General features: G+C 52.1%; 10 protein-coding genes across 10 annotated transcripts; 6 read left to right on the top strand and 4 right to left on the bottom strand.

Annotated features, from left to right (window-relative positions):
* Positions 1-612: 612 nt before the first annotated feature.
* BO82DRAFT_397257 (putative phenol monooxygenase) lies at positions 613-2,911 on the top strand (the record flags this gene model as incomplete). Its single annotated transcript, XM_025638911.1, has 4 exons — positions 613-1,732; positions 1,811-1,833; positions 1,893-2,400; positions 2,523-2,911. 4 exons carry the CDS (start codon positions 613-615, stop codon positions 2,909-2,911), a joined length of 2,040 nt encoding a protein of 679 aa, XP_025496873.1.
* A 64-nt stretch (positions 2,912-2,975) lies between these two features.
* On the bottom strand, positions 2,976-4,871 carry BO82DRAFT_299640 (putative extracellular exo-polygalacturonase; the record flags this gene model as incomplete). The annotated part of the gene is made up of 8 exons (XM_025632028.1): positions 2,976-3,120; positions 3,179-3,253; positions 3,318-3,419; positions 3,492-3,680; positions 3,745-3,905; positions 3,976-4,034; positions 4,101-4,470; positions 4,565-4,871. The coding sequence occupies 8 exons, from the start codon at positions 4,869-4,871 to the stop codon at positions 3,073-3,075; spliced, it is 1,311 nt and encodes a 436-aa protein (XP_025496872.1). The 3' UTR covers positions 2,976-3,072.
* A 585-nt stretch (positions 4,872-5,456) lies between these two features.
* On the top strand, positions 5,457-5,952 carry BO82DRAFT_50469 (uncharacterized protein). Its single transcript, XM_025641277.1, has one exon. The coding sequence runs from the start codon at positions 5,552-5,554 to the stop codon at positions 5,888-5,890; it is 339 nt and encodes a 112-aa protein (XP_025496871.1). The 5' UTR covers positions 5,457-5,551; the 3' UTR covers positions 5,891-5,952.
* Positions 5,766-7,206, bottom strand: BO82DRAFT_349845 (mitochondrial pyruvate carrier family protein). The gene is made up of 4 exons (XM_025633984.1): positions 6,620-7,206; positions 6,507-6,522; positions 6,273-6,409; positions 5,766-6,197 (listed from the first exon to the last, which is right to left on the bottom strand). The coding sequence occupies exons 1-4, from the start codon at positions 6,808-6,810 to the stop codon at positions 6,014-6,016; spliced, it is 528 nt and encodes a 175-aa protein (XP_025496870.1). The 5' UTR covers positions 6,811-7,206; the 3' UTR covers positions 5,766-6,013.
* Positions 7,184-8,065, top strand: BO82DRAFT_349844 (L51/S25/CI-B8 domain-containing protein). Its single transcript, XM_025633983.1, has 5 exons — positions 7,184-7,228; positions 7,304-7,457; positions 7,535-7,641; positions 7,707-7,739; positions 7,807-8,065. Exons 2-5 carry the CDS (start codon positions 7,372-7,374, stop codon positions 7,863-7,865), a joined length of 285 nt encoding a protein of 94 aa, XP_025496869.1. The 5' UTR covers positions 7,184-7,228; positions 7,304-7,371; the 3' UTR covers positions 7,866-8,065.
* On the bottom strand, positions 7,906-9,573 carry BO82DRAFT_349843 (DODA-type extradiol aromatic ring-opening family dioxygenase). The gene is made up of 4 exons (XM_025633982.1): positions 9,087-9,573; positions 8,854-9,026; positions 8,584-8,744; positions 7,906-8,504 (listed from the first exon to the last, which is right to left on the bottom strand). The coding sequence occupies exons 1-4, from the start codon at positions 9,375-9,377 to the stop codon at positions 8,041-8,043; spliced, it is 1,089 nt and encodes a 362-aa protein (XP_025496868.1). The 5' UTR covers positions 9,378-9,573; the 3' UTR covers positions 7,906-8,040.
* Positions 9,574-10,295: 722 nt separating this feature from the next.
* On the bottom strand, positions 10,296-13,056 carry BO82DRAFT_370552 (putative chitin synthase activator (Chs3); the record flags this gene model as incomplete). Its single annotated transcript, XM_025637222.1, has 3 exons — positions 10,296-10,429; positions 10,487-12,631; positions 12,687-13,056. 3 exons carry the CDS (start codon positions 13,054-13,056, stop codon positions 10,296-10,298), a joined length of 2,649 nt encoding a protein of 882 aa, XP_025496867.1.
* A 2,420-nt stretch (positions 13,057-15,476) lies between these two features.
* On the top strand, positions 15,477-16,510 carry BO82DRAFT_349840 (uncharacterized protein). Its single transcript, XM_025633981.1, has 3 exons — positions 15,477-15,662; positions 15,726-15,910; positions 15,991-16,510. Exons 1-3 carry the CDS (start codon positions 15,625-15,627, stop codon positions 16,116-16,118), a joined length of 351 nt encoding a protein of 116 aa, XP_025496866.1. The 5' UTR covers positions 15,477-15,624; the 3' UTR covers positions 16,119-16,510.
* Positions 16,511-17,887: 1,377 nt separating this feature from the next.
* BO82DRAFT_349838 (SNAP receptor SNC2) lies at positions 17,888-18,766 on the top strand. The gene is made up of 3 exons (XM_025633980.1): positions 17,888-18,011; positions 18,198-18,429; positions 18,515-18,766. The coding sequence occupies exons 1-3, from the start codon at positions 17,910-17,912 to the stop codon at positions 18,532-18,534; spliced, it is 354 nt and encodes a 117-aa protein (XP_025496865.1). The 5' UTR covers positions 17,888-17,909; the 3' UTR covers positions 18,535-18,766.
* Positions 18,767-20,328: 1,562 nt separating this feature from the next.
* argEF (bifunctional acetylglutamate kinase/N-acetyl-gamma-glutamyl-phosphate reductase) lies at positions 20,329-23,174 on the top strand (the record flags this gene model as incomplete). The annotated part of the gene is made up of 3 exons (XM_025631005.1): positions 20,329-22,758; positions 22,815-23,055; positions 23,119-23,174. 3 exons carry the CDS (start codon positions 20,329-20,331, stop codon positions 23,172-23,174), a joined length of 2,727 nt encoding a protein of 908 aa, XP_025496864.1.
* Between the last annotated feature and the right edge of the window lie 914 nt (positions 23,175-24,088).

The following is a 24,088-nucleotide window of genomic DNA, read 5'->3' as shown; positions in this document are numbered from 1 at the left end:
TGAGTAATTCAGCCACCGATCTCAGGCTAACTGCGCGGAACATGAGCTGCATCGATGCCAGGAATGCATTTCACGGGGCCGGTTGCTGACTTTAAAGTCTTGCGTCCAGACAATGGAACAGTTTTCTGATGTCAATCATTGATTATCGAAACTCCGTTGTTGATGAAGAACATCTGTATGAACATGATCATCAACTGTGACGTTCTGAATGCCATACAAATGGAAGGCGATCGGGCTGTTCAGGTACCGAGGAAGACCAAGTGAGCCATGTAAGGACGATCAAGGGCGGATTAGTGAGGGACAAGTAATCCTCAGTCAGCGCCCCAGAGGGCTCCATAACCCCCCACTCGCATACCCTAATTATGATCTAGGCCAATCACGATTCACTTGTGGACTTATCGATGGGGTAGGAACTTTCTTCTTTGGGACAACAATGGGTGACCCCAGAGTGGGCTTCGCTTCTGTCTCCGCCTGAAGTCTGGGTCTGGGTGGGTGCACCTTCCAAGTCAACCTATATAATACCTTCGTCAGTATCTGCGTAGACCTTTGCAAAGTAACTCAGATAGCCTATGTTCAAGCTCAAGAGCTCATAGCACACACACCTTATTCTTCATGCCTGTTTTCACTGAATCCACCGCCTCCACGCGTGAGCTTCGTGTTCTACCCTCTTTTGCCCCGCCACTCCCCCGCCTGAATGCCCCTTTCTCTCACCAACAAAACCCGGATAGGTATGAAGTAGTTATCGTCGGCGCCGGACCCGCCGGGCTCATGTTAAACCTTCTGCTCGCCCGATACGGCCTCAGCGACGAGTCACTTCTCTGCGTTGACGCCAAACCAGGCACCCTGAAATCCGGCCAGGCGGACGGCCTGCAGCCGCGCACCCTAGAGGTCTTCAAGAGCCTGGGACTCGCGGACGAGATCCTCACTGACGGCTGCCACATGGAGGAAGTGGCCTTCTGGAACCCGTCCGCCAACCCGGACGAGATCATCGAGCGCACAGCCATCGTGCCCGATGTCGCCGTGCCGGCGCGCTATCGCCACGAGGTCACCATCCACCAGGGTCGCATCGAGCGCATCCTCGAGACCGACCTACTACGGTATTCGTCTCGCGGGGTACAACGGAACACCCGGCTTGTTCATGTCAAAATTGACGACGCTGATGCGGTGTTCCCCGTGGTTGCCGAACTAGAGACCAACGGTGAGCGGCGTACGGTACGGTCAAAGTACTTGGTCGGGGCGGATGGGGCGCACTCGATGGTGCGCCGGTGCATGGGCCTGCAGTTGGTCGGCGAGTCGCTGGATCATATCTGGGGTGTCGTTGACCTGGTGGTTGACACGGATTTCCCGGACATCCGGCGACGGTGTGCTATTCATTCGCCGGCGGGGTCAGTGATGGTCATTCCGCGCGAGCGGATCGCGACGGGGGATTACCTGACTCGCCTGTATGTGCAGGTCCCTGAGGAAGGGGCCCCAGAGGATGAGGATGTTGATGAGAACCAGCAGCCGGTAAATGAGGCAGCCGCGAAGGAAGATGCGCGAGCTCGCAGAAGCAAAGTGACTTTAGAAAGCATCTTTCAACATGCGGCCGATGCATTCCAGCCATACTACATCCAGCCAAAGAAGGGCGGGGCAGTAGACTGGTGGGCGGCGTACCAGATCGGTCAACGAGTCTCAGATCGGTTCACTGTCAAGGATTCCAAGGGAATCGAGCGGGTGTTCATTGTGGGAGATGGTACGTCCTCTCTTTACCCATAGCAACCTCAGGCTTCTCCGGCAAACTAACCAAACAACCAACTCTCCTACTCTGCAGCCTGTCATACACACAGCCCAAAGGTACGTATCAAAACCCCTGCACGGAGCTTCCCCGTCAATTGACAGGCAACACGAATTAGGCTGGCCAAGGCATGAATGTCTCGATGATGGACTCATACAACCTTGCCTGGAAACTCGCCTACGTGGTCAACGGGCTCACCCCGGGCTCAACAAACCCCCCAGCTCCAGATCCCATCCTCGCAACCTACCACTCAGAACGCCACACCATCGCTCACCAGCTCATCGAGTTCGACCGCGCCTTCTCCTCCATGTTCTCCGGCAAGATAGGCAACGGCGAAGACAGCCTCCCCGGACTTACCCACGACCAGTTCCTCGAGGTCTTCAGCACAGGCAACGGCTTCACCAGCGGTTGTGGAATTGAATATCCGGAGAGCCTGATCGTACAACAACAGCAACAGCAACAACAAACAAAACCAAAAAGTACCATAGCTGCAGCTGCAGCTACCACTCCTAGAAACCCGATCCAAGGCACCGACTACCTTAGCGGCATTCTGCGCCCCGGCCGAAGACTACTAAACGTGACTTACAAGCGTCACGCAGATGGAAACAGACGAAACTTGCATGATGGTGAGTCGTTCTCTCCCTCACTCATCGTGAAGCAATACACCATATAACGCCTACGCCTAACACACCCCACTCCTGCCCTGCCTGCCAATCCTCATATCCCCTCAAAACTAACTCCAAGCCAGACTTCCTCTCGACCGGCCGCTTCCGCCTCCTCGTCCTAACCTCTGTCGACCTTCTCAACCCCAAAGGCACTTCCGCACAAACTCTACGGGTCCTCGGCTCGCAGGTCCTCCCCAAGTACCCAACCTCCGCGATTGAGCAAGTCGTCATCCACCCGCGCCTATCCCGGGACTTCACGTGGCGGGATACGCCCGAGGAGCTGAAGCGGCATTCCGAGATGCGGTTCTACAGTGGCTATGAACTGGATGATGTATATACCATCTACGGGGTGGATCCGGCGCATGGGGCGGTGGCCGTGGTTCGGCCGGACGGGTACGTGGGGGTGGTGGCTACGCTGGGGGATGTGACACCGGTGGATGCGTTCTTGGAAGAGTGTTTGGTACGAGTTTAGTGTAGAAATTGGGATACGTATAGTCTTGAAGGTGCATGTACAGGGAGCCTTCTGCTTGGGTGGCCGGACACCAAACTATAGCATTCATTCAGCATACACATTTCTCTATCAGCTATCGAACCGGCTCAATATGTACAGTTGGTCAAACAAACTCGGGTCATCTAGCTCGAAGTCGCCGTGCAGTTGACGCTCAGGTCCGAGGTATCCACCTAACCCAGCATTAGCGACAAGATCGAGCCAGGTACAACTCGGGAGCAATCAACTTACATTATTGCAGACAAAGTCGTTGGTGCCCTTGGGGCTGACGACGTTGATATTGTCGGTGTAGATGTTTGAGCACACCTATCGAGACACGAGTCAGCTTTTGTGTTCTTGTGGCTCGATTGCAGTAAAGCTAGACACTTACCTCGGGGCTCGAGCAGACCAGGGTTCCAACATAAGGATTCTCCTTTCCAGAGGTCTTGCCGCGGAAGTTCTTGAACCAGACGTCGGAGATGGTGAGACTGCTCTGTTGGTTTACCATGACACATTAGTATTGGAGGCCACTTCCAGCCGGGGCTTTGAGCTCTGATATACGCACCGGGTATTCGTTACACAGAGTCAGATTGCTCTGGCCGTAGCATTGGGTCACTTCGATCGCCCAGTCGACGTTGTCGATGTAGGCGGTGTCATAGGTGACGTTCTGCACGCGGCCGCTGCCACCGCCGCCCTGGAGGTCCTCGGAGAGAGCGGATGAGACCCCGGGCCAGACCTTGATGCGAGCCATATCCTATCCACGCGTCAATACTAGTACCGGGTTGGTTCAGTGGGTGCGTTGTGAGCCCTTCACTTACCGAGGCATTGTACATGGAGATGTTGTAGACGAGAATGTCCTGTACAATGTCGACTTCGCCAAGGTATTGTCCGAGAGATCCCACCGAGATACCGTGCGAGCCGTTGCAGTGGAGGTTTTGCACCAGGATGTCAGTGCTGTTCGGCTTGAACGAGACACAGTCTAGCAATACAATCTTTGTTAGAGGCTATGTAACATGGATCAGTTTTCCACAGGGGGTTTTATGACGTACCATCGCCATTATTGATCACAGAGTTTTGGATCACGATGTTCGAGGACCGGTAGGTATCCCTAGAAGGACAAGCGTTAGCCGACACCCTCTGCTGCAGAACTCAACGGGGAAGAAGAGCAACGTACCAACCATCCGTGTTCTTAGCAGTCACGGACGGGTTCTTGGAATATCCAGAAATGTTGATGCCGTCGTAGAGAACGTTCGTCGAGTTGGCGATAAGGTTGTACCATTGCGGGGAGTAGCGCAGGTTCAGCGGGCCAATGGTGCCCCCATTCAGACCGATAATGCCAAACAGGATGGGACGGAGGATAAGGGCGTCCTCTGCGTACAGATCGTACCAGACTTGACCATTGCCGTCCAGAGTGCCGCCTCCATAGACGTTCACGTCCTCACCACCGAGCTGGAAGAAGGTCGTTGCATTCTGGAAGACCTGTTGAAAGGCGTTCGCTTGCCAGTAATCGGTGTCGTTGGTGAATTGGATTGTGCCCTCGATATCTGTTGGCCAGGTCAGAAATAGTCAGCATGACATGGACTAAATACAGAAGAGAAAGAAGTCAGGTAGAAATGAGAAAGATCAGCATCAACTCACCAAGATCGATGTGCTTCAGGAAAGTGAGATCCAGTGCCGTGCCAATGATGTATTCCTTGTCGGCGTCGAAGACAACCTTTCCTCCATTGTTGCATTGCTTGATGGCAGAAACAATGTACGCCGAATCGTCGGATCCGTCCCCATGAGTGCGAACATGGCAAGTCTTAGTTCTGGATTTGCTCGTTGGCAGAGGCTGGAAGGGCTTGTGGGGCCCGCAGGCTTGGTTTCTGTCGCGGTTGAAGCCTTCCACTGTTGCGCCCAGCGCAAGAAGGCTGAGCGCCTGGCTAAGAAGATACGAGGTTTTCATTTTGAACTGATAGCGCGGGGAAATAATAATTGGGAGAGGTAGAGGGAAAAGGTTTAACGAGAACCCTGGCCGCTGTGCCAAACCATTCTCCGCCCGCGTTGCGTTTATATATTCCCAGATTTTCCCCGGGTGTGCACAGGCCCGTTGCATCACTGGCTCTCTCAAGGCGGGGAAGCGTCTCCCTGGCATGAATCTATCCGGGGAAATGAAAACAGCCGATGCGGAGAGTGTGGAGAAAGCGTGGAGCAACAGCCAAGCTCATGATGGCAGTTATGGTGATCGGGCGATTTGATAGGAGGGCTAACTCCCGCTGCGATTGTCCGATTGGGGGAAAAATGGCACCAGCAGGAGATTGAAGCGTCCTCGGTGGCCCTTGAATGTGCTGTCCCCCTTGCAGCATGGCTGGTCGGGTTTGTTCTCTTCCATATTAACTTTCATAGCAAGTGGCCGCGGTGGCTTGCGCTGGCCCGCTATCCCCGGGGTTTCTGACGACAGTTGGATCCAGAGACCTGGGGTTGGTACTCGAACCGGTACTGGGGCATTCTGTGACTCTTAAATTTAGATTGGCTTGAGCACTGAATGACGAGTACTTTCTCGGTATGTGATAAGAATAAGCTGGTGGAGATGAGCAGATGGAGGTATGAAGAGGGGGAAATGAAAAGTGGAGGAGAGCAAAACATATGACATCCACTCAGGTGACCAGCTCTACCTCTCTATTCCCCATCTTTGGGAATAGCTTTGCGCAGGTTACTTCAGACCGCTACATTGTCTCAAGCCAGATATCACTGAGCTGTTCGCCGGCGCAGACAGAAGCAACAACACATGATCAATCGAGTCATATTTTCCTCCTTCCACTTTGCAGCAGTGCACCGTCGGCTGTATTTGCATGGCTTGTTGAAATCGCTCTTCAGCTTCAAATCTTTCATTCTAGTCAATGGGAATATATACATGCGCAAATTGGTAAAAGGAAAAAAGTCCTAGCGGGATTCCTCCGCGCCTCCACGGTCGCTGCTCTTTAGACCATCCGAGTGGTACACCGACAATACCATGTTCCGAAGAGAGGAAAGGAGTCTAATCTAATTTTGATGGAGTGTTCAGCTTACATGATCAAACCCCCTTCTCGGTCGCCCAGAAAGGGACATTTAAGCCGACTTCTTGACAGCGGCTTCGGCGGTAGCAGCAACAGCCTTGGCATCATCAATCACTTCCTTCTCCAGATCCTTCACAGCCTCCGTGGTAGAGCCATCCAAGCTACGGCGGTACTGAACGATACGGGTGACCTGGACGACACCGACGATACCAAGGAAGAAGTTGACAGCAGCAAGCCTGGACATCAGATTAGTCAATCATATTGACTCCAACATCGCAGAGAGGAACCGCCGATTGTAGAGATAGACGTACAGGTAGTTCTTGGGAGTAATGATCATACACCAGCGAGTCCAGATAGCACCGGTGGCCATCAGAGCACCGTTCTGGGTCAAGGAGAGCTTCTCAGCAGGACGGCTAAGATCGGAGATACCGGCAATGACGAGAGCCCACTGGAGCGGACAGAGTCAGTGATGAACCATTGTAGATTTGGGTATAGCGCGAATAGGTGACGCCGACGAGAGGTTTATTTTTCTCGTTGTCACATACCTTCATAACCGGGGCCCTAGCGATCGTCTCGTGTTAGCTTGGCTCTTGACCTCCCAAATCAATTGCACCGCACGAGTAGTGCAAGTCAGAACCCTCAGAAGCTTTAAGCTCACCAGAAATGCACCGTCTTCACACCGACCGGGCTGTTCCATAGACGCTGGAAAGTGCTCTGTTGCTCGGCGGCGGCGGCATCTGAGCTCTGGAACCGGAAACCCTGGCCGCCAGGCCGACGGAAGGAGCCATATGCATTGCGGAAAGCAGCGCGAGAGTTCTGGAAAAAGCGGAGACCGACACGGGACGACATTGTGAAGGCTTTTGATATGAACGTAGACCGAGCGCGGCGGGCGAAGGTGTGTGTTATGGGGAGTTCGGAAGGGTGAGAGCGGAGAGTGTCGGGCGGGACCCAGGGAAAGAGAGCGTAGAGAGGCAAGTGGCGCAAGGAGAAGAAGAAACCCTCTTGATAGCAATGACCAGACGTAGAACGAAGGGTCAGGAAATTCGAGATTGTAGGTAAAGATAGACACAAGGTCGTTGAGATGAAGCGCTCCGTCAAAAGGCCCCGACGTCGGCCTCAAGCCTGTTGAGGTTGCGGCTCTTTTCCGGCTGAGGTAAGCGGTGACAATCACGCTTGACTGGATTGGTTCTGCCGGGGTCCCTCTCAGAACCTCACTCTGGGAATCAGTTTGTCGGTAACTCCTCGATTAGAGCTTCCAGCACGCATTGTCAGTTTTTATCCCCCCCCCATCCCTAATTGCAACTCTCCGAGTTAACCAGAGTCAATACTAACGGGCGCCCAGTTAGTCTGACGGTCTTTCCCGCGTGTTCCCGACCCATCCCGCCCTTCGCGATCCGTCACCACTTCACAATGTCCTCTAAGTACGCCTTCACTAAGGGTCTGAAGGAGCTGCGCTTCCTTTTCTGCCAGACCTCTCAGGAGAGTGCTGCTACTCGGTTAGTCGACTCGCGCGCAATAATCAGAATGTGTTGTTCGGGCCCAATTGCTGATGAAGCTGGATTGTTTGCCTTAGGTCGTTCCTGCAGCGCGCCTATCCCACCATGAAGAAGCACAACCCCTCCACTCCTATTTTGATGCGCGAGGCAGCTGGTACTGTGCCCAGAGTGTACGCTAGATACGGTATGGCCTGATGATCACCTATCGTGGACAACCCCGCTCAGACGTGAGCTAACTAGCATATGCAGAGCTCGGAAGAGAGAAGCAGGAAGCTTTGACCGGTAAGACCTTTCGAGATCAACCTTGACTCGCAAAATGCGATAACTGACGGAAATCGCTGCAATATAGGCTTGACGGACCAGCAGGTTGAAGAGAAGATTACCCAATTGGTGAAGGCGTCTTCATAATCAGTCCTATTTATTGCGCCCATATATCTTCATGCAACCATGTTTCTGCCTTCTTCCTCTGCGCTGTACCTATAGATGAATCTGAAAACCCAATTCTCGCCGCGAACCGCCCAAAAAAAATACCGAACCTATTAAAAATCTGAACATCTATTGATTTACCTGGTTTATCAACAAACTACAGCGAGCTAGTATTATTGGCGATCTCGCCAAATCTATATTGCGCCCAGCTCATACTTCCTTCCTTCAGGGTCCACAAGCGCCTCCCTTTGTCGTCCCCGGCCGCACCAGCTCCGATATGAATGGGGAGCAGATGGTCAAAGGTCGGATGCGCCTTGCGGGCATCGGGCCGCTTCAGCAGATCCACCAAAGCCTGCTCCCTCTCCGCCGGCTTGGCAGTGGCCGCATCCTTAAGAGCCTCGTCGAAGCTGGCGGTATAAGGCAACGGCCGCGGGTCACCAAAGGAGAACTGCAGGTCCCGCAGATTGTGAACGGCCATCCCGGAGACAATGATCAGGATGTTCTCCTCACGAAGCTTCGACACCGCCTGGCCAAGTCGGTAGTGCTGAACGGGGTCTTCCGTATCGAACAGCGAGACCTGCACAATAGGGACATTTAACGGGTTCTTCTCGGGCTCAAAGGCTATGAACGGAACAATGTTAGCAGGCCTCTATTGCCCCTCTCCCTGGCCTCCAACATCATCAGAGAAGAAGGAACTTACCACACTTAAAACTGGCCCACACGCCGTGATCCAGCCCCCTCTTCACCCCTTCAGCCTTGATTCCCGCCTCGCCCAGCGCACTCAGCACCTTCTCCGCAATCTCCTTACTTCCAACGTTCGGATATTTCTCCTTGTAGTAATGGCTCGGAAACCCATAGAAGCTTTAAAAAGGGGATTCTGCGCGTCAGTAATCGTTTCTCCACCCGTTCATTCACTCGTAGCCTGCCATCCCCATATCGCAACAATCGGAAATGCAAGGAAAGGACATACTCATAAATCAACTCCGTGATCTCCGCCGTGTTCACCTGGATCGTATCCCGTTTCCCTTGCCAGTGGGCCGAGAAAACCACCACCGCCCGCGGCTTCACTTTCGTCGTGATCTCCCGTCCGATCTCCCCCAGCTTGTGGTACGCCGGGTGCTGATGATCGTACATGATATTCGGCTACCCACACGAGTGAGTTAGTATTCCGCGTCTTTGACAATGGGGGAAAGCCGAACGTACACCCCCATGACTCAAAAAATACACCGGCGTTTTCGACATGGTGGACACAAGCGTAGATCGGCCTACTGCGGAGGCGACAGGTGAGCTGAAGAAGCGACGGAGATGATCCAGGTTGGCGGTTGGGGGTTTGGCAGTAGTACTTTGAGAGCTTGGATTGGTGGTGGATGCGCCCGAGTTCGCGAAGCGGGTGATAGCTACGGCTAGGAGAAGGGCAAGCAAAGATATCAATGCGATGGTTGAGGGTTTGCGGTGGGTTGGTTGGTCTGCAGGCGCGGGTGTGGTGGGAGACATATATAGATGCTTAAGAGAAGATAGCTTCCGGTCTATCAGGTAGTAAGTAGTAAAAAGCACGCAAGAAGGTGTTCAGGGTCCCTTTCTGGGGAGATTTTCATAAGCAATGCAACTGGTTCTGCAGGAGTTCAAGATCAAACCACCAATAGGAAGATGCAAATTGGGCGTGATTTCAAAACTGGTACTTGTACCTGGAACTTGGAACATGCGAGAGCCGATCTTGCTAATCCAAAGCGCATCCGATCGGGTGGTGACCAATCCCTCAGTCGGGAGTGCGGAATTACCCCGCTCCCCCCCCCCCCTTCCTCGGGAATTGCCTCAGTCTGCATGCATAGATGGACAAAAATATATTGTATGTTGCACGACTTTGAACCCTGGGTTCCGATTCTCTTATACTTGAATATGAGTCTTGACAAGTAATCTTGACTCGGTGTGTAAATGACTAAGCCCGCATCGTAAATCGGAACCAAGTGAGAAAGTGCTTAACAAGGTGCTTAGTCGAGAACACCGGAAGTGCTTTGCATGTCTGTCCCATCTTTGGACATTTAGGTTGAAATCGTAGTATTATGTTGTTATAGTATTACTTTACTTGCGTTTAAAGACATGATGAAAACAAGCTGCTGGAGCAAATCGCATAACTGAGAAGCCTCAACTATGCTGACACGCTTGTCGCAAATGGAAATGCATTGGGGGAATCAAGAAAGAGAAAAGAGATAGGCCCAAGTGCAGATTACCCAAACCATAGCCAATGCGTCTTCAGCAAAGAAAAGTGATTAGTATGTAAAAAGCCCCCGGATCCAGACGAGGCGCTTTGGGCACGTGCTATGACATATCGTATCAAACGATTAAAATGATGTAAGTCTTCATATCAGTAAATGGAAAATTCGACCCAAGAAAAATAATATATATGTGGATGATTCACATCAGAACACAGTCTCCGTCATTCTGCTTCTGCTGATTGACGGCAGACCGAGAAAGACGGGTCTTCTGCATACGAGCTCCACCCTGCTTAATCTCCTCAAGACGTTCACGAGCCTTAGGAAATCCTTGCGCTAAGCGACGAGAGAAGTGTCAGTATCAATCACAGTTATGCCAGGGGCAGTACTAACCAGCTGCGCGCCAATACCATCGTTTTGCGTCATCCAAGTTTGCGACAACGCCAATTCCAACTTCAGTGAAGTACCCCATCGCGTACTCAGCCTTGGCAAGGCCGGCAGTGGCGGCCTTGCGAGCCCAAAGATACGCTTCCGTATCACTCTGTTGCAGAATCCCCTCCCCGCCAGTCAAATACCACCCACTCAGGGCCAGTTCGCTCTGATGTTCTCCTTGCGCAGCAGCATGTGTGTAGTATATGATACTCTGTCGGGGATCCACAGGACAGCCCATCAGGCCATACTCATACGCATTGCCCAGGTAGAATTGGGAGAATTTATACCCTAATTCTGCGGCTTGATGGAACAACTGGCTTGCGTAGGCTTCGTCGCGTGCAACCACATCGTTTCCTCCGTTCGCATACATCAATGCTAATTCATGGAGAGCATGGGGATTTTCTGCGTCAGCGCGGTCGGCTGCACGCTTAAGCCAGGCAACTCCTTCACGCGGGTTTTTAGCCTGGCCTAGTAGACCCTTCAGTAGGATCATTCCCATCTTATACATCGCGGGCGGGTCACCAAGGGCTGCTGCACGTTTATACCATTGAACAGCCTTGAACGGGTCTCTCTTAGTGCCGCCACCCTCCTCTTGACCTATCTCACAACAAACTGCAACACGGTACGCCGACTGGGCATGTCCTTGCTTCGCAGCAGCATAGTATAAACCGAAGGCTTCCTTAGGGTCAACCTGTAGACCCATCTGGCCCTGACCGTAGCAGTCGGCCAGATAGAACTGTGCATCGGCGTATCCGGCCGAAACCAACTTTTTAACAATCTTATAACCGTCCATGGTGTACTTTTCTCGGGCCTTTGCTTTCGTCTTCGGATCCATCCGACTAGCATCAACCAGAACAGTCGAGGCCTCGACCAGCTTTTGCGCAAAAAGCAGCTGGGTCTTGCGGTCATTGGGTTTCGCCTTGACCATCTGCTGTAGGCGCTGCAGCTCACCTTGTGTCACCGGACCAGATAGAGCCGATTCAGCCGGTGGACCTTGCGGTGCTGCCGGCGGAGACTTTGAGCTGCCGATGCTCTCGTATTGGCGCATTGGCGCAGGCTTGGCTGCCTGCTCAAGGCCGGGCCGGAACGGAATAGGGTGGTGTGGAAGAGCATCCGGATTCTGCTGATCATCAAGCATTTCGGGTTGATTGATGGGTGGACTGTAGTCATCAACAGCTCTATATGGTTGAGATTGTCCATTGCTGTAAGGAGGAGTGTCTCTGGTAGCGTAGTCTGCTGCACCTTCCGCATGCGCCGGTCCAGGAGGGCTCCAATTATCGCTTCGTTGCATATATGGGTCTTCATAGGGATCTGCGTTATATACATAACCTGCCTCCTCGTGATGATGTGCACCAGGGGGTCCTTCACCCCCGGGCAAATCAAACTGAAAACCTGCATTTGCGAATTGATTGGGCGCAGGCCCTCCCCGCGGAACAGATTGAGGATGCGCGTAAGGATCGCTTGCCGCTTGCGGATTGAAAGCGGCGTACTGGGCCTGATATGTAGTAGGCGATGCAATGGATGGCTTGACCTGCGGCTGTTCCAGACCAGGTAAGCTTTCATCAATAATACCGCCTTTGGCAGGATCAGGCATAGCATCGAAATTGGGCATATCAGGCTCCTCCGCCTGTTTGCGATTGTAATAGCTATCCACCCATGCCGCGGTGTCAAACCGTTCATGGGGTCCTTGTGGGGCTGCGTAGTTGGCCTCTTGATAAGTCGCCTGTCCTGGGTACAGTGGCTTGGGAGGTATGCTTTGCGCCGGCGAGGAGACAGGCATGGTCGCGCTCCTGTTTATATGGGGCACCGGGGGCGGTTCCTGTGGGTCCGTATATGGTCCGTTTTCAAAAGAGCCCGGAGACGGGCGACCTGTGCTGGCGGACCTCGCTGGTGTCCCTGGAGTGATGCTCCTACTTCTACCTGGAGACATGGGATGGGTAGGCCGTTTGGCATGAGAAGTATGCGGGCGATCCGGAATCTGTGTAGGTACTGCTGGGCCGCCACTGAGACTCATAGCGGCCATCCCGCTCTCAAGAGCTACCGGTCCACGCTGGTCTTGGGCGGTAAACGAGGTGTTGATGCTGGGAGGTTGCGGGGGACGTCCGGCTGAATCGAGAGATGATGAGCACGTGCGCCGGGCGGATAGAATGTGAATACTCACGCAGTCTGATACGATCCTGTCTTGGAGGTGGGATCTGATCCTCGGAGCCACGGCGACCATCATACCCTTGCGGTGGTGGGCCGCCACGATATGCATGGCTTCGGTCATCCCTCGGGGGGCCGTAACCACCGCGCGGGGCGCCGCGGGGCGGTGGCCCATGTCCATATGACCTCGGAACTGCACCTTCGCCAGCATATCCATATCCGTGGTTGTCGTGACCCCCATTGGGAAAGCCACGGTAGTTGTTATCATAGCGACTCTCAGGGTACCCATCTTGTGGCGGATAGCCCCTCCCACTGGGGGCAGGCTGAGGGCCCCCGTAGTTTCGTACAGGCGGAGCCCTCTGTACTGGACGCTGCTGATATGCCATGACACACTCTGATGTACACACAAGGAAGCGAGCGGAAGTGAATGTGCGAGGCGAGTGGGAGACGCGTGTTCTTTGTTCGCAAGGGGTAGCGACAGTTATATTCCGCAGGCTTGAATTGATTGGACCGAATTGTTTGTCTCTCTGTCTGTCTAGCCAAGCTGCAAGATCTAGTTAGTAGGAGGAACCGGAGCGACTTTGTGCTGTAAAGCCTTGCATAGGTCTCAATAGGGGCGCGTGGCTTACTCAAAGCTAGGTCTGCACGAAAATCATTCCAATAGAATATTTAAGAGTTCCATGTGAGATGTACGATCATTGGATCCAAATGGGCGCGCGCGCGATAGGAGTCGAGTCGGCCTTCATTGAGACGGGAGGCAATGTCAGTGGGGAAGCCATGGGCGCAAAGGATTGCAAACGCGGCGAGCACGAATGCGCAAAGCCAGCCTAACTCACCCAGAACACGAGCAATGAATGTCGCCTGCTTCAAAGTATGTAAGTGGGCTGTTTCCGAGAGGATCCAGGGCCAAGAACACAATCAATGAAGGGAAAGGAACGGTCAACTCTAAAGAACGGGCGTGACCCCCAAGAGTGAGCCAGCAGGAGGCAGCAAGCGCACAGAAACGAAGAGGAGGAGGTAGAGGAGGAGGTGCGGTCGCGAGTCGCGCAAGTGAAGCAGTTGAGTGGAGGGAAAAAAGACAGCCCAAGAAAGAGGGGAAGACTATGGCCCGCGGCGGTAATTTAGACAACGACACTATCTCTATCTGGGGTGATTAGCAACAAAGATAGCGCTCAGAGAGAAGGAAAAAAGAATGAGCAAGGAAATAGAAAAGGACTTTGCATGATTTTTATGATCCATCATCCATTTTATTTTATTTTTTCTACCCCCTTTGGATCTATTATCCCTCCTCTCCTTTAATTTACATAGCAGTCCACTCTTCTCGCATAGCTGATTTGTTTCACGCGGACCGGCACCTGACGCTGACGCTGGGGAACAGTTCTCCCTCCTTTGAAAGACCCACGTTCGTTCCGCCAATACTCGCGCTCATGTCCCACTCACTGAGCCAGAGCCTGTCCCTGCTCCCTCCCTAGGTTATGGCGGACGATGACTGCTCCTTTCTCTCATGTCATTCGGGCCCTTCGCGCGCTTAAGGGCGGGCGTTGTCTCGGCAGCGTCGGAAAGTCGGTTGTTGTTGTTGGTCTTCTTTTTGATGGTCACCGAATCCGCAAGATTGGGGTGCAATGACTTCTTGGCATGGCGCTAACCAAGGGACCAAACTACAAGTGTGACGTTTGAGTCGGTCCGAAGAAGGGAAAAAAAAATATTAGGTCACGGTACACATAGTCCCGACAACGGCATCGAGTGACCCCGAGCACTCCTTAAGGGCACATCCAATCCTAAGCCCACAACCATCAACGCATGTCACAGTGATCCCTGAAATGATCCCGAATCGAAGAGCAAAATGCACCATCGATCGTCAGGGGTCGATGCTTTCAACATCAAGCAGATCGTGCCGAGCCTCAGGCGGCAGCAAAGAACCACAGACAGGGCGGTGAGAAGTGCCTTTGCTCCACTGCGCCTGTCCCCAGCAGAGCGATTGGTTTACCATACTCTATCCAAAAGCCCCGGCACAAGTCTCCGTCTGGAGTGTAGTCGGGCTCACGCTTCTTCTATTAGCCTTTCCGCTTGCTATCCTGTGGCACCGGTTTCTTCACAAATTTTGACGCCCAATTGAGAGAATCCCCATCAGTGCCATAAGGCACAGGCGCCAGATTTCCTCAACCCTTGGCCTGTCTACAGTGATCATCCAGCACAGTTATGTAGCTTAGTGACTGTGGTGATGATCTGGAGATGATCTTCATACTATCGGCATTTATCCCTGCTCAAATCACACTTAGTAAGTTTTTGGCTCTGATCTTGCGCTTGCGGCAACCAAAGGTAAACTTGCACTAGAAATCGAAATGTATAATGATAATCATGTATCAAAAGTTCATATGATGATATGCCTAAGGCCTGATGCTTAAAAATAGATACATGGAAAAGAGATGTCTAAGACATTGGAGTGTCAAGGATGCGGATGCGGGATACTTTCCTGCCAGAACATGACACCACAACTGGAACCTGCTGTACCATACTACAGAATGTGTGTCGCAGACTCGCAGAGCATGAGGCATGAGGGCATAAGGCAATTAACCGCATACCAAGTGGAGCAGCAAGGACACCTCTCCATGGGTTCAATTGTTTTGGTAGCAAATCACAGTGCATAAAACCTGCTATCGATGGGTGTGTAATTCTATATCGCGATTGGCGGATAATGACACAGCCACATACTGAGCCACGAGCACTAGCCTCAAAACTGCGCCACACGCTCTCTGTCTGCCGAAACCCGCGCGTGCGGATGACGATGGATTGATGCTCAATCCAGAAGAAACATATCGAAAAACGCAAACAATTTCACATAGCTTGAGGAGTGTCTCGCGATCTCGACATCTCCGCACCCTTCTACCCCGAAAGCCTAACAATCTGACATCATCGCTCAAGACGGATAGTCATCCTCCGAACGCTTTGCCATCATGTCTCGTGCAGGAACTTGGCTGAAGATGCTGGGAGTGTAAGCTGGTTTCCCAAGCGCAACACTTCAACTGTGTCTAGACTAGCTTCTGACGGTTAATAGCGGCGTTGTTTGCTGCGTGGGAGGCCCGGCCTTCGTGCAATACATCCGGCCCACGGACGAAGAATTGTTCAAGCGCTACAACCCCGACCTTCAGAAACGCAGTCTGGAAGAGGGTGACCGACGAGCACGGGATTTCGATGAATACGTTACCAAGTTGAAGGAGTGGTCCAAGTCTGACAAGCATAGTATGTTCAGATCTTTCTTTATCTTAATGCTGAATGACAGATCATTGTTGTGCGGCCTGCTGACACCTCTTGTTGCACAGTTTGGATCGCCGCTCAAGAACAACAGGAACAGAGACGCTTAGAGACGCAAACACAAAACACACGGGCAAAGGAAGACGCCAAGGCGCAAAGAGAAGAAATGCGGAAGGAGTTGCTTGGTGGGAAATAGGAGGCAAAGAGGAAATCAGTACGGAGCCAAGATCTATCATGAAACCTCCGGCTCTCGGTCGTTTTTGGTGAAACGACAAGTGCCTTCTTCTCCTCTTATCAACAAGGCCATGTATTTATACCCCATACCAGAAAAACTTGGGGAAAGTGAAAAGCAGTCTCTCGAATCGTCGTGGACTCAGGCGTGTGAGGAGTTACGTGGGTGATATTGTATTATATTTCATTTCATTAATGTGTGAACGGCTGAAAGGAAATCCACTCTATCTGTATTCTTTTGGTGATTCTGAAGTTGAGATCAGGATCGGACTAAGGAAGACTACGGCGACCACTAGCAGTTGTAGAGGGATCTCATCAATGTTGTGCTTTGCTGTATTGTTGGTGCGGATTGGTACAATAGCTCCATTTCACGAAATTGATATCAGCAGGGCATTTCAGGGTTACCTCATAACTTGGGACATTGTATAAGGCCCTAGCTACAATGAATTGATCAATATTACAAATGTCTACGAGACGCTCCCAGATCAGCGTAGCTATTCTTCGGGATATTAGACACGGATCCGCTCTTTCTTTTGATGGCATGGTTACATGTTGTGGCTTGACACGCAGCACCTAATCAGTATCATGTATCCCTCAGGTGACGCATGTACAGTACAGTACAGTACAGTACATATCTGTCTGCAGGACAAGTACGTATGCTTTTCGACCGGGGGTATATGCCAGTGAACACCTGGCGATGCAGCAGGATATGTTGTGCTGGAACGTGACGTATTTCATAACTCGTGCTACATCCCCAGCATGTCTACTATGATTTGCATTCTTGCGAAGAATACCTACCCATAGGTGTTTGAATTGATGACGATGATGCGAGATCTCAACAACCGTTATTGAGGATTAACATACTCAAGTGATTGGTAGGGTCCACGGTCTATTCCAGATTCGGACTCAAGCGCGAGGGATCGCCACGTGAAGCCGACAGCGGGCGAAACACTGCATAGCCACTAGGCTGAAGGTACGGACGGTGCTCCAGCCTCCTCCGTTCCTTTAGCAACACATGACTTGGCATGACAATTGGCGTACTTCTGATGCCCAATGGGCCACTTTGGCGGGAAGATGCCGTCTCTGTGTTCGAATCTGGGACTCAATGGAAGCCTATGTATGATCCATTCTCGTAGAGACAGCCAGTCGGTGGCATGTCATGTATGTAAACTAGATCTGTCACAGCAGCTGTGTTTGGTTTCTGTTTGGATAGGTGGTCGGCTAGTAGGTCGCATATGCATGTGGCCTCTCGCAGAGTCGCAAACCATTTGAGAAAACACCATATTACTGTAATACCACACGCTTCTTGCGATTTCTTTGTTCCATGGGCGCTGGGTTCGAATCCATTCTAGCATAAAAATAGCTGCCTGCGAGGCGGGCTGTCTTTCCCAGCCAATGCTTGGTCACGTGTTGCGCCCGCCCCCCCGACCGACCCGAAACGCCTGTAATCTCCAGACAGCGGGCGGCGATTCATCACACCTTGTCAGCTTCCCTCCAGCAACACATCCACCTTACTCCACTACTACATCAATCATTTCACAATCTAATCACTTTTTCACGATTAAGCAGTTGATTTCTCATTCTCACCAGACGACTGCACGCCGACCTGCTGGACTTGTTGCTACGACTTCCACCTCACCCCCTGCGGAAGGAACAAACAAAAGAGCTCATCAATCTCAACACCGCAATTTGGTGATCTACCAGACCCGACGTCTTGTCCTCTACACACAAATCGAGAACATCGCGCATCGCAGTCATGTCTGAGCAGCCTTATGACCCTTACATTCCGTCTGGATCCAACGGACCCAGCGCTACCGCTGCGCAAAATGGCGACCCTCGGACGAGGGAGATCGACAAGGTGAGTTAGCGATGGGCCCCTTTTCCATATAATGTGCTTCAAGAGCGTACTTGGGGAGCGCTTGCATAGTGTTTTGCATCAAGAAGATGCGGTTACTGCCTTAGTTTGGGCATACCATCTGCTCTGACGGACTACTGCAAGCTGTCGAATGAACTGTCTGACTGACGAGCCTGCTTGCTCCAACAGAAAATCCAAGAAACCGTCGACACAATGCGCTCAAACATCTTCAAGGTCTCAGAGCGTGGCGAGCGCCTTGACTCGCTCCAGGACAAAACCGATAATCTGGCAGTATCAGCCCAGGGCTTCCGCCGTGGCGCCAATCGGGTGAGAAAACAGATGTGGTGGAAAGACATGAAGATGCGCGTATGCTTGATCATCTGTGTCATCGTTTTGCTTGTAGTGATTATCGTTCCTACTGGTAAGATTTACATCTATATCCTCGATCCGTCCTCCACTCGGCAATTGGTTTCCGGATGCGCGCTAACCCTTAATTTCAACCACAGTGATCACCACCAGAAAATAAGTTACGAACGCAGCGACAGTCATGATTGTCTTGGGAATGGATGACGTTTTTCTTCTTTTTCACTTGGTCCTGGTTTATCTGTGTTGTGCCCGTGAAGCTTTTGTTTCCAGCTACTAATACCTCTTGCTTTTTCTCGGGCGTCGAACTATCCCTGTTCTCACGAATGAAGTCTTCTTGCCTCGCCGCACCATTGACGTCATGGGCTGCTCTGGGGTCTCGAGGCTATGCCACATGAATCCATCGACTGTGAAGATGTAAATGATACTCTGGTGCTCGCTCATGTCCTAGTATATCAGTGCGCTTTGTCTTTTCTCACTTCTTTTCCTGTGCTACCCTTATGGGTATGCCTGATGTTGTGTTGCTGCTTGTCCTTCGTTCTTTAGCCTCTGAATGTCAACAATAAATTCCTTATGAAAATTGTTCCAAGAATTCTCAAAAAAAAAATGCAATGGCAGATCTAGCCTGTTTAACCTGAAAGATCCCGAATCGCGCCACCTACACGTGATTCCGAAGTGACGGAGAAAGAGCTTTGGCGGGGACGGAGTGCTGTGGACCATACAATAAGAAAAGTATCCATAATGAAGGACAGGTGGCCAGTGACCAGCCTAGGAGGTGTGTTCGGTTAAGGGAGGATCAGATAACGAAAGAGAACCAGAGTCTGAGAGACACTGATGGAGATGGCACTTGAAAAGGGAAGTGCGCTGGGGCAGTGGCTCCAGCCTCCAGAGACCATTGATGGTAATGATTCGCTAGGGAGAGGGGAGTGGGTGGCTAGTAAGATCAGATAACGATTCCCAGGAATTATTATTGTATGATGGAAATTGATCCGGGACGTTTCAAGACTCCATTTTGCAATTTTCATTACGTGTGGGGATGGATACCGGGAGGGCAAGCATTGCCAGCAAGCCTGGGATGTTGGAGGGGGGGGGGGAGGAGTGGATTGCTAGGTGTATAGTATAGTGCTGAGAGCCTCTGATTGCTGGGACTGCTGGGACTGCTGGAACTGCTGGAACTTTCAAGTTGTCTATGATAATTTCATGGGAACCAGAATGGAGACCTTGCCGTATCCGTAGTTCAATCTTGGATCAATCAGTTCGTTCACCTAATATCAATGATGTGGTGAGTCATGCTGGGAAGAGGAGCTCCGAAAGTCGCAGTCGCGCGGTGGCAGCGCGCACGCACGCAGGGCAGGGCAGGGCCAAGGGCAAGTTGTTCGGGCAGTTGTGCGGCGTCGCTTCCCTGCGCAATTTATTCCACTGGCTCGTTCGAATTTCCCTCAATTCCGAGCTTACCCAAAGATTAGGACTTTCCTGCAATGGTTGTAGGGAAAGACAAGTATAAAGGGGGGACGTAGGAAGGGGGTTCGTTCGCGAGTTGATGTAAATGTAACTCTTTTATCTTAGTACTTGCAAGGAGGTGGGCACTGACTCAACTAACCCAACTACTGACTACTTACCAACCTGCGTGAGTCAAGAGTAGGTTTCCGGCCGATTGCAGAAAATGGAAGACGCCCGCTCCGACAAGTAGCCGATCATCACTATTACCATCTCGACCATCAAAACTCTTTAGAGCCTGCGGCAAATTCCCTGGCTGCACCCGAATTGGTTCCCTCCACACAACCAACCTTTTAACTCATTCTTCCTTGTCACTTTTCTCCTCCTCCTTCTCCTCCCCCCTCCCTCCTTCCTCCTCCCTCGAACAATCTTCTTTGAGAATTAACAGCTTCATTCATACTTTCGGGCTTTCCTCCCCTCCCCTCTACCTTTCTGTTCGAGTAGGCGCAAAAGCTGCCGCATGTTGGCTGGCAAGATGTTCTCCCTTCGCACTGCCGTGCGGAGAGCTTCCCCCAGCAAGCCCCTCCGCGCGCTCTCCGCACCGCTCGCCGTCTCTCGCGCCAGAATCGGCTCCCCCTCTGCTCGCCACTCACTCAAAGCTTCTGCCGTTCCATTGTTGCAAGGGCGTCAATACTCTCGTGCTACCGATCCTCAGCTTTCTTCCACCCGCTCCACGGTCGTTCAGTTGCTGAGCAACATCGGCTCCAAGCGGGAGGTTCAGCAGTACCTCTCCCACTTCACCTCCGTCTCCCAGCAGCAATTTGCCGTCATTAAGGTTGGCGGCGCTATCATCACCGAACACCTTCAGACTCTCTCCTCCGCCCTCGCTTTCCTGAACCACGTTGGCCTCTACCCCATCGTTGTCCATGGCGCTGGTCCTCAGCTCAATCGCATGCTCGAGGATGCTGGAGTGGAGCCCCAATTCGAGGATGGAATCCGCGTGACGGACGGAAAGACCCTGGCTCTGGCTAGAAAGCTGTTCCTTGAGGAGAACCTCAAGCTGATTGAGGAGTTGGAGCGCATGGGTGTTCGGGCCCGCCCGCTCAATGCCGGCGTCTTCACCGCCGACTACCTGGACAAGGAGAAGTACAATTTGGTCGGAAAGATCAACGGCGTCAACAAGAAGCCCATTGAGTCTGCCATTGAGGCTGGCTGCCTTCCCATCCTCACCTCCATGGCCGAGACTCCCGATGGTCAAGTCTTGAACGTCAATGCTGATGTCGCGGCTGGTGAGCTTGCGCGTGCCCTTCAGCCCCTCAAGATCGTCTACTTGGCGGAGAAGGGTGGCTTGTTTAACGGTGACACTGGCGAGAAGATCTCCGTGATCAACCTCGACGAGGAGTATGATCATCTGATGACTCAGTGGTGGGTGCGTCATGGTACTCGCCTGAAGATCAAGGAAATGAAGGATCTCCTTAGCGACCTTCCCCGCACTTCTAGCGTTGCTATCATCCACCCCGCCGACTTGCAAAAGGAACTCTTCACCGACTCTGGAGCCGGTACATTGATTCGCAGAGGCAACAAGGTCCACACCAAGACCTCCCTGTCCGAGTTTGAGGATCTGGACAAGCTCAAGGATGTCCTTGTTCGCGATCGTGAGGGCTTGGACGCCCGCGCTACTGTCGATCGCTATGTTGAGGGCTTGAAGGAGCGCGAGTTCAAGGCTTATTACGATGAGCCCATGAATGCGCTCGCTGTTGTGTTGCCCCCTCAGAAAGATGCCACCTCTTCTCTGGCACACTTGGCTACTTTCACCATCACCAAGTCCGGCTGGCTCACCAACGTCGCTGACAACGTCTTCGCCGCCATCAAGAAGGAGTTCCCTAAGCTTGTCTGGACCGTGAAGGAGGACGATGAGAACCTGACTTGGTTCTTCGACAAGGCCGATGGCAGCCTCAGCCGTGAGGGAGAAGTTCTCTTCTGGTACGGGGTTGAGAGCGGCGAGGAGGTCAAGCAGCTTGTTCAGGAATTCAACGAGCACGGTCGCCAGATGTTTGGAGACATTAACCTCGAATCGCGCTTGCATCGTGCTGCCCAGGCCGCCACCCACATCGGAAAGGGCTTCGGTGCTAGCGGTGCTTCTACTGAGCAAAGACGTGCATTCTCCTCGACCAGCAACGCTCTCCGCGCTGCTCGTTCGACTCGCCCTACCGTTCCTGTGCAGGCTTTCAGGACTTACGCTACTACCAACCCCAACCCCCCTCTTGGAGAGAAGAACATGTCCAACACCCGCCCTTCCAAGGTTGCTCTGATTGGAGCCCGCGGTTACACTGGCCAGGCTTTAATCAACCTGATCAACGCTCACCCTCACTTGGACCTGCGTCATGTTTCTTCTCGTGAGCTGGCTGGCAAGAAGTTGCAGGGTTATGACAAGCGTGAGATTATCTACGAGAACCTCAGCCCCGATGATGTCAAGCGCATGTCTGCCAACGGTGATGTTGACTGCTGGGTCATGGCTCTCCCTAACGGCGTCTGCAAGCCTTTTGTTGATGCTGTGGATCAGGGTTCCGAGACCGGCAACGTGATTATCGATCTCAGTGCCGACTATCGCTTTGATGAGAAGTGGACCTACGGTCTTCCTGAGCTGGTCAGCCGTTCCAAGATCGCCCAGGCCACTCGTATCGCCAACCCTGGATGCTACGCGACTGCTGCTCAGGTTGGAATCGCTCCTCTTGTCCCATACCTCGGTGGACAACCCACTGTCTTCGGCGTTTCCGGCTACTCTGGTGCTGGCACCAAACCCAGCCCTAAGAACGACGTCGACAACCTTACGAACAACATTATTCCCTACAGCTTGACTGATCACATCCACGAGAAGGAGATCAGCTCGCAACTTGGCGCCAGCATCGCTTTCATCCCCCACGTCGCGGTCTGGTTCCAGGGTATCCACGTACGTTTAGCTCCTACCTACTTTTGTTCCTTCGTTGTCAACTAATTCTGTCACAGCAAACCATCAGCATTCCCCTCAAGGAGGAGTTGACTTCTCGCGATATCCGTAACATTTACCAGGAGCGCTACGCCGGTGAGAAGCTCGTCAAGATCGTTGGCGAGCCTCCTCTGGTGAAGAACATTGCCGGACGCCACGGTGTTGAGGTTGGCGGCTTTGCTGTTCACTCCAGCGGCAAGCGTGTTGTTGTGTGTGCTACCATTGATAACCTGCTCAAGGGCGCTGCCACTCAATGTCTGCGTAAGTAGCCCTATACCGATGGCTCTCCTGATCGAAAGAACCATGCTAACAATCCGTGTACAGAGAACATGAACCTTGCCCTCGGCTACGGCGAATACCAGGGCATCCCTCTTGATTAGGTTGTTTGCACTTGTTATTTAAAAGCACCATGTAACATCCATCTAGTCGAAGGGTAGGTATATAATCCTTCGAATGCAGCAAAACCGTTCTTCTTAATCCCGAGGAAGTATAGCCTCTTGTTTCGAGTTTTGATCTTTCTTGCATGTCCATACCCCACGTGCATCTTCCGGGGTTGCCATGGGTTGGAGATATTAGTAAACACTCTATCTCTTTCATATTCTGTGGTTTTCTCCTGGTCTCTGTTTTTCATCTATTCTCTTCTGGTTATGAATAGAACGATCCTGGCAATCATTTCAACCTGTTTCCTTTTCTCTTAAAAGCACTAGACAGCAATTGCTGTTGTATTGTATCTCGTCTGGTTGGTGCTAATGCAGTGTAGCTGGCCAGAGGAGCGCCAAAAGTTGATTTAGTCATTCTCTTTTCATGCGGGTGGTCTCAGGTTTACTCATTTCCTTGTCGACTCCTGCTAGCCGGGCGTCTTTCTCTACCATTGTTTGGATGACTCTTCCCTAATATAAACCCTGATAGACAGCGGCGAATCCTTTCATCAATAAAACATACTCATAAGCTCGGATACTCACATTTCCTGCGGTTCATGTCCCTTGTTTCTGCAGAATTGAAAAAGGAGTTGCGGAAAGAGTGACCTCGCGCGTCTAGACTCGTCACTCGAATCCTTTCCAACGCTGATACTGAAAGTCTCTTCGATCAATCTATCACTCATGAGAGCGTGTCTTGCTCATTCGAACACGCGTTACTTTGCTGTACGATCTTCGCGTCCAAATCTCTAGTAATAGAGTGACTGGTACCTTTCCCCAAAGACAAGTACACCCCACACCTCTACTCGACGCCTCCATGCTCAGATGACTCTACCTTTCTGAACAACTCACTTACTGGAATTGTCGCAGCTCACACC

Source organism: Aspergillus uvarum (assembly GCF_003184745.1).
Source record: "Aspergillus uvarum CBS 121591 unplaced genomic scaffold BO82scaffold_2, whole genome shotgun sequence".
NCBI lineage: Eukaryota > Fungi > Ascomycota > Eurotiomycetes > Eurotiales > Aspergillaceae > Aspergillus > Aspergillus uvarum.
The sequence above is the reverse complement of the archived record's forward strand: the minus strand, read 5'-3'. Positions and strand labels throughout refer to the sequence as shown.

Bases quoted from the DNA above. Each gene is read 5' to 3' on its own strand.
- BO82DRAFT_349840 (XM_025633981.1), top strand. From the start codon at position 15,625: ATGTCTCGTGCAGGAACTTGGCTGAAGATGCTGGGAGT. The intron at 15,663-15,725 runs GTAAGCTGGTTT...GACGGTTAATAG, and splicing joins TGGCTGAAGATGCTGGGAGT to CGGCGTTGTTTGCTGCGTGG. The intron at 15,911-15,990 runs GTATGTTCAGAT...CTTGTTGCACAG, and splicing joins GTCCAAGTCTGACAAGCATA to TTTGGATCGCCGCTCAAGAA.
- BO82DRAFT_349844 (XM_025633983.1), top strand. From the start codon at position 7,372: ATGTCCTCTAAGTACGCCTTCACTAAGGGTCTGAAGGAGCTGCGCTTC. The intron at 7,458-7,534 runs GTTAGTCGACTC...TGTTTGCCTTAG, and splicing joins CAGGAGAGTGCTGCTACTCG to GTCGTTCCTGCAGCGCGCCT. The intron at 7,642-7,706 runs GTATGGCCTGAT...TAGCATATGCAG, and splicing joins CAGAGTGTACGCTAGATACG to AGCTCGGAAGAGAGAAGCAG.
- BO82DRAFT_349845 (XM_025633984.1), bottom strand. From the start codon at position 6,810: ATGTCGTCCCGTGTCGGTCTCCGCTTTTTCCAGAACTCTCGCGCTGCT. The intron at 6,198-6,272 runs GTACGTCTATCT...TCTGATGTCCAG, and splicing joins ATTACTCCCAAGAACTACCT to GCTTGCTGCTGTCAACTTCT.
- BO82DRAFT_349838 (XM_025633980.1), top strand. From the start codon at position 17,910: ATGTCTGAGCAGCCTTATGACCCTTACATTCCGTCTGGATCCAACGGA. The intron at 18,012-18,197 runs GTGAGTTAGCGA...TTGCTCCAACAG, and splicing joins GGACGAGGGAGATCGACAAG to AAAATCCAAGAAACCGTCGA. The intron at 18,430-18,514 runs GTAAGATTTACA...TTTCAACCACAG, and splicing joins AGTGATTATCGTTCCTACTG to TGATCACCACCAGAAAATAA.
- BO82DRAFT_50469 (XM_025641277.1), top strand. From the start codon at position 5,552: ATGACATCCACTCAGGTGACCAGCTCTACCTCTCTATTCCCCATCTTT.
- BO82DRAFT_349843 (XM_025633982.1), bottom strand. From the start codon at position 9,377: ATGTCTCCCACCACACCCGCGCCTGCAGACCAACCAACCCACCGCAAA. The intron at 9,027-9,086 runs GTACGTTCGGCT...TCGTGTGGGTAG, and splicing joins ATTTTTTGAGTCATGGGGGT to CCGAATATCATGTACGATCA. The intron at 8,745-8,853 runs GTATGTCCTTTC...CCCTTTTTAAAG, and splicing joins ATCACGGAGTTGATTTATGA to CTTCTATGGGTTTCCGAGCC.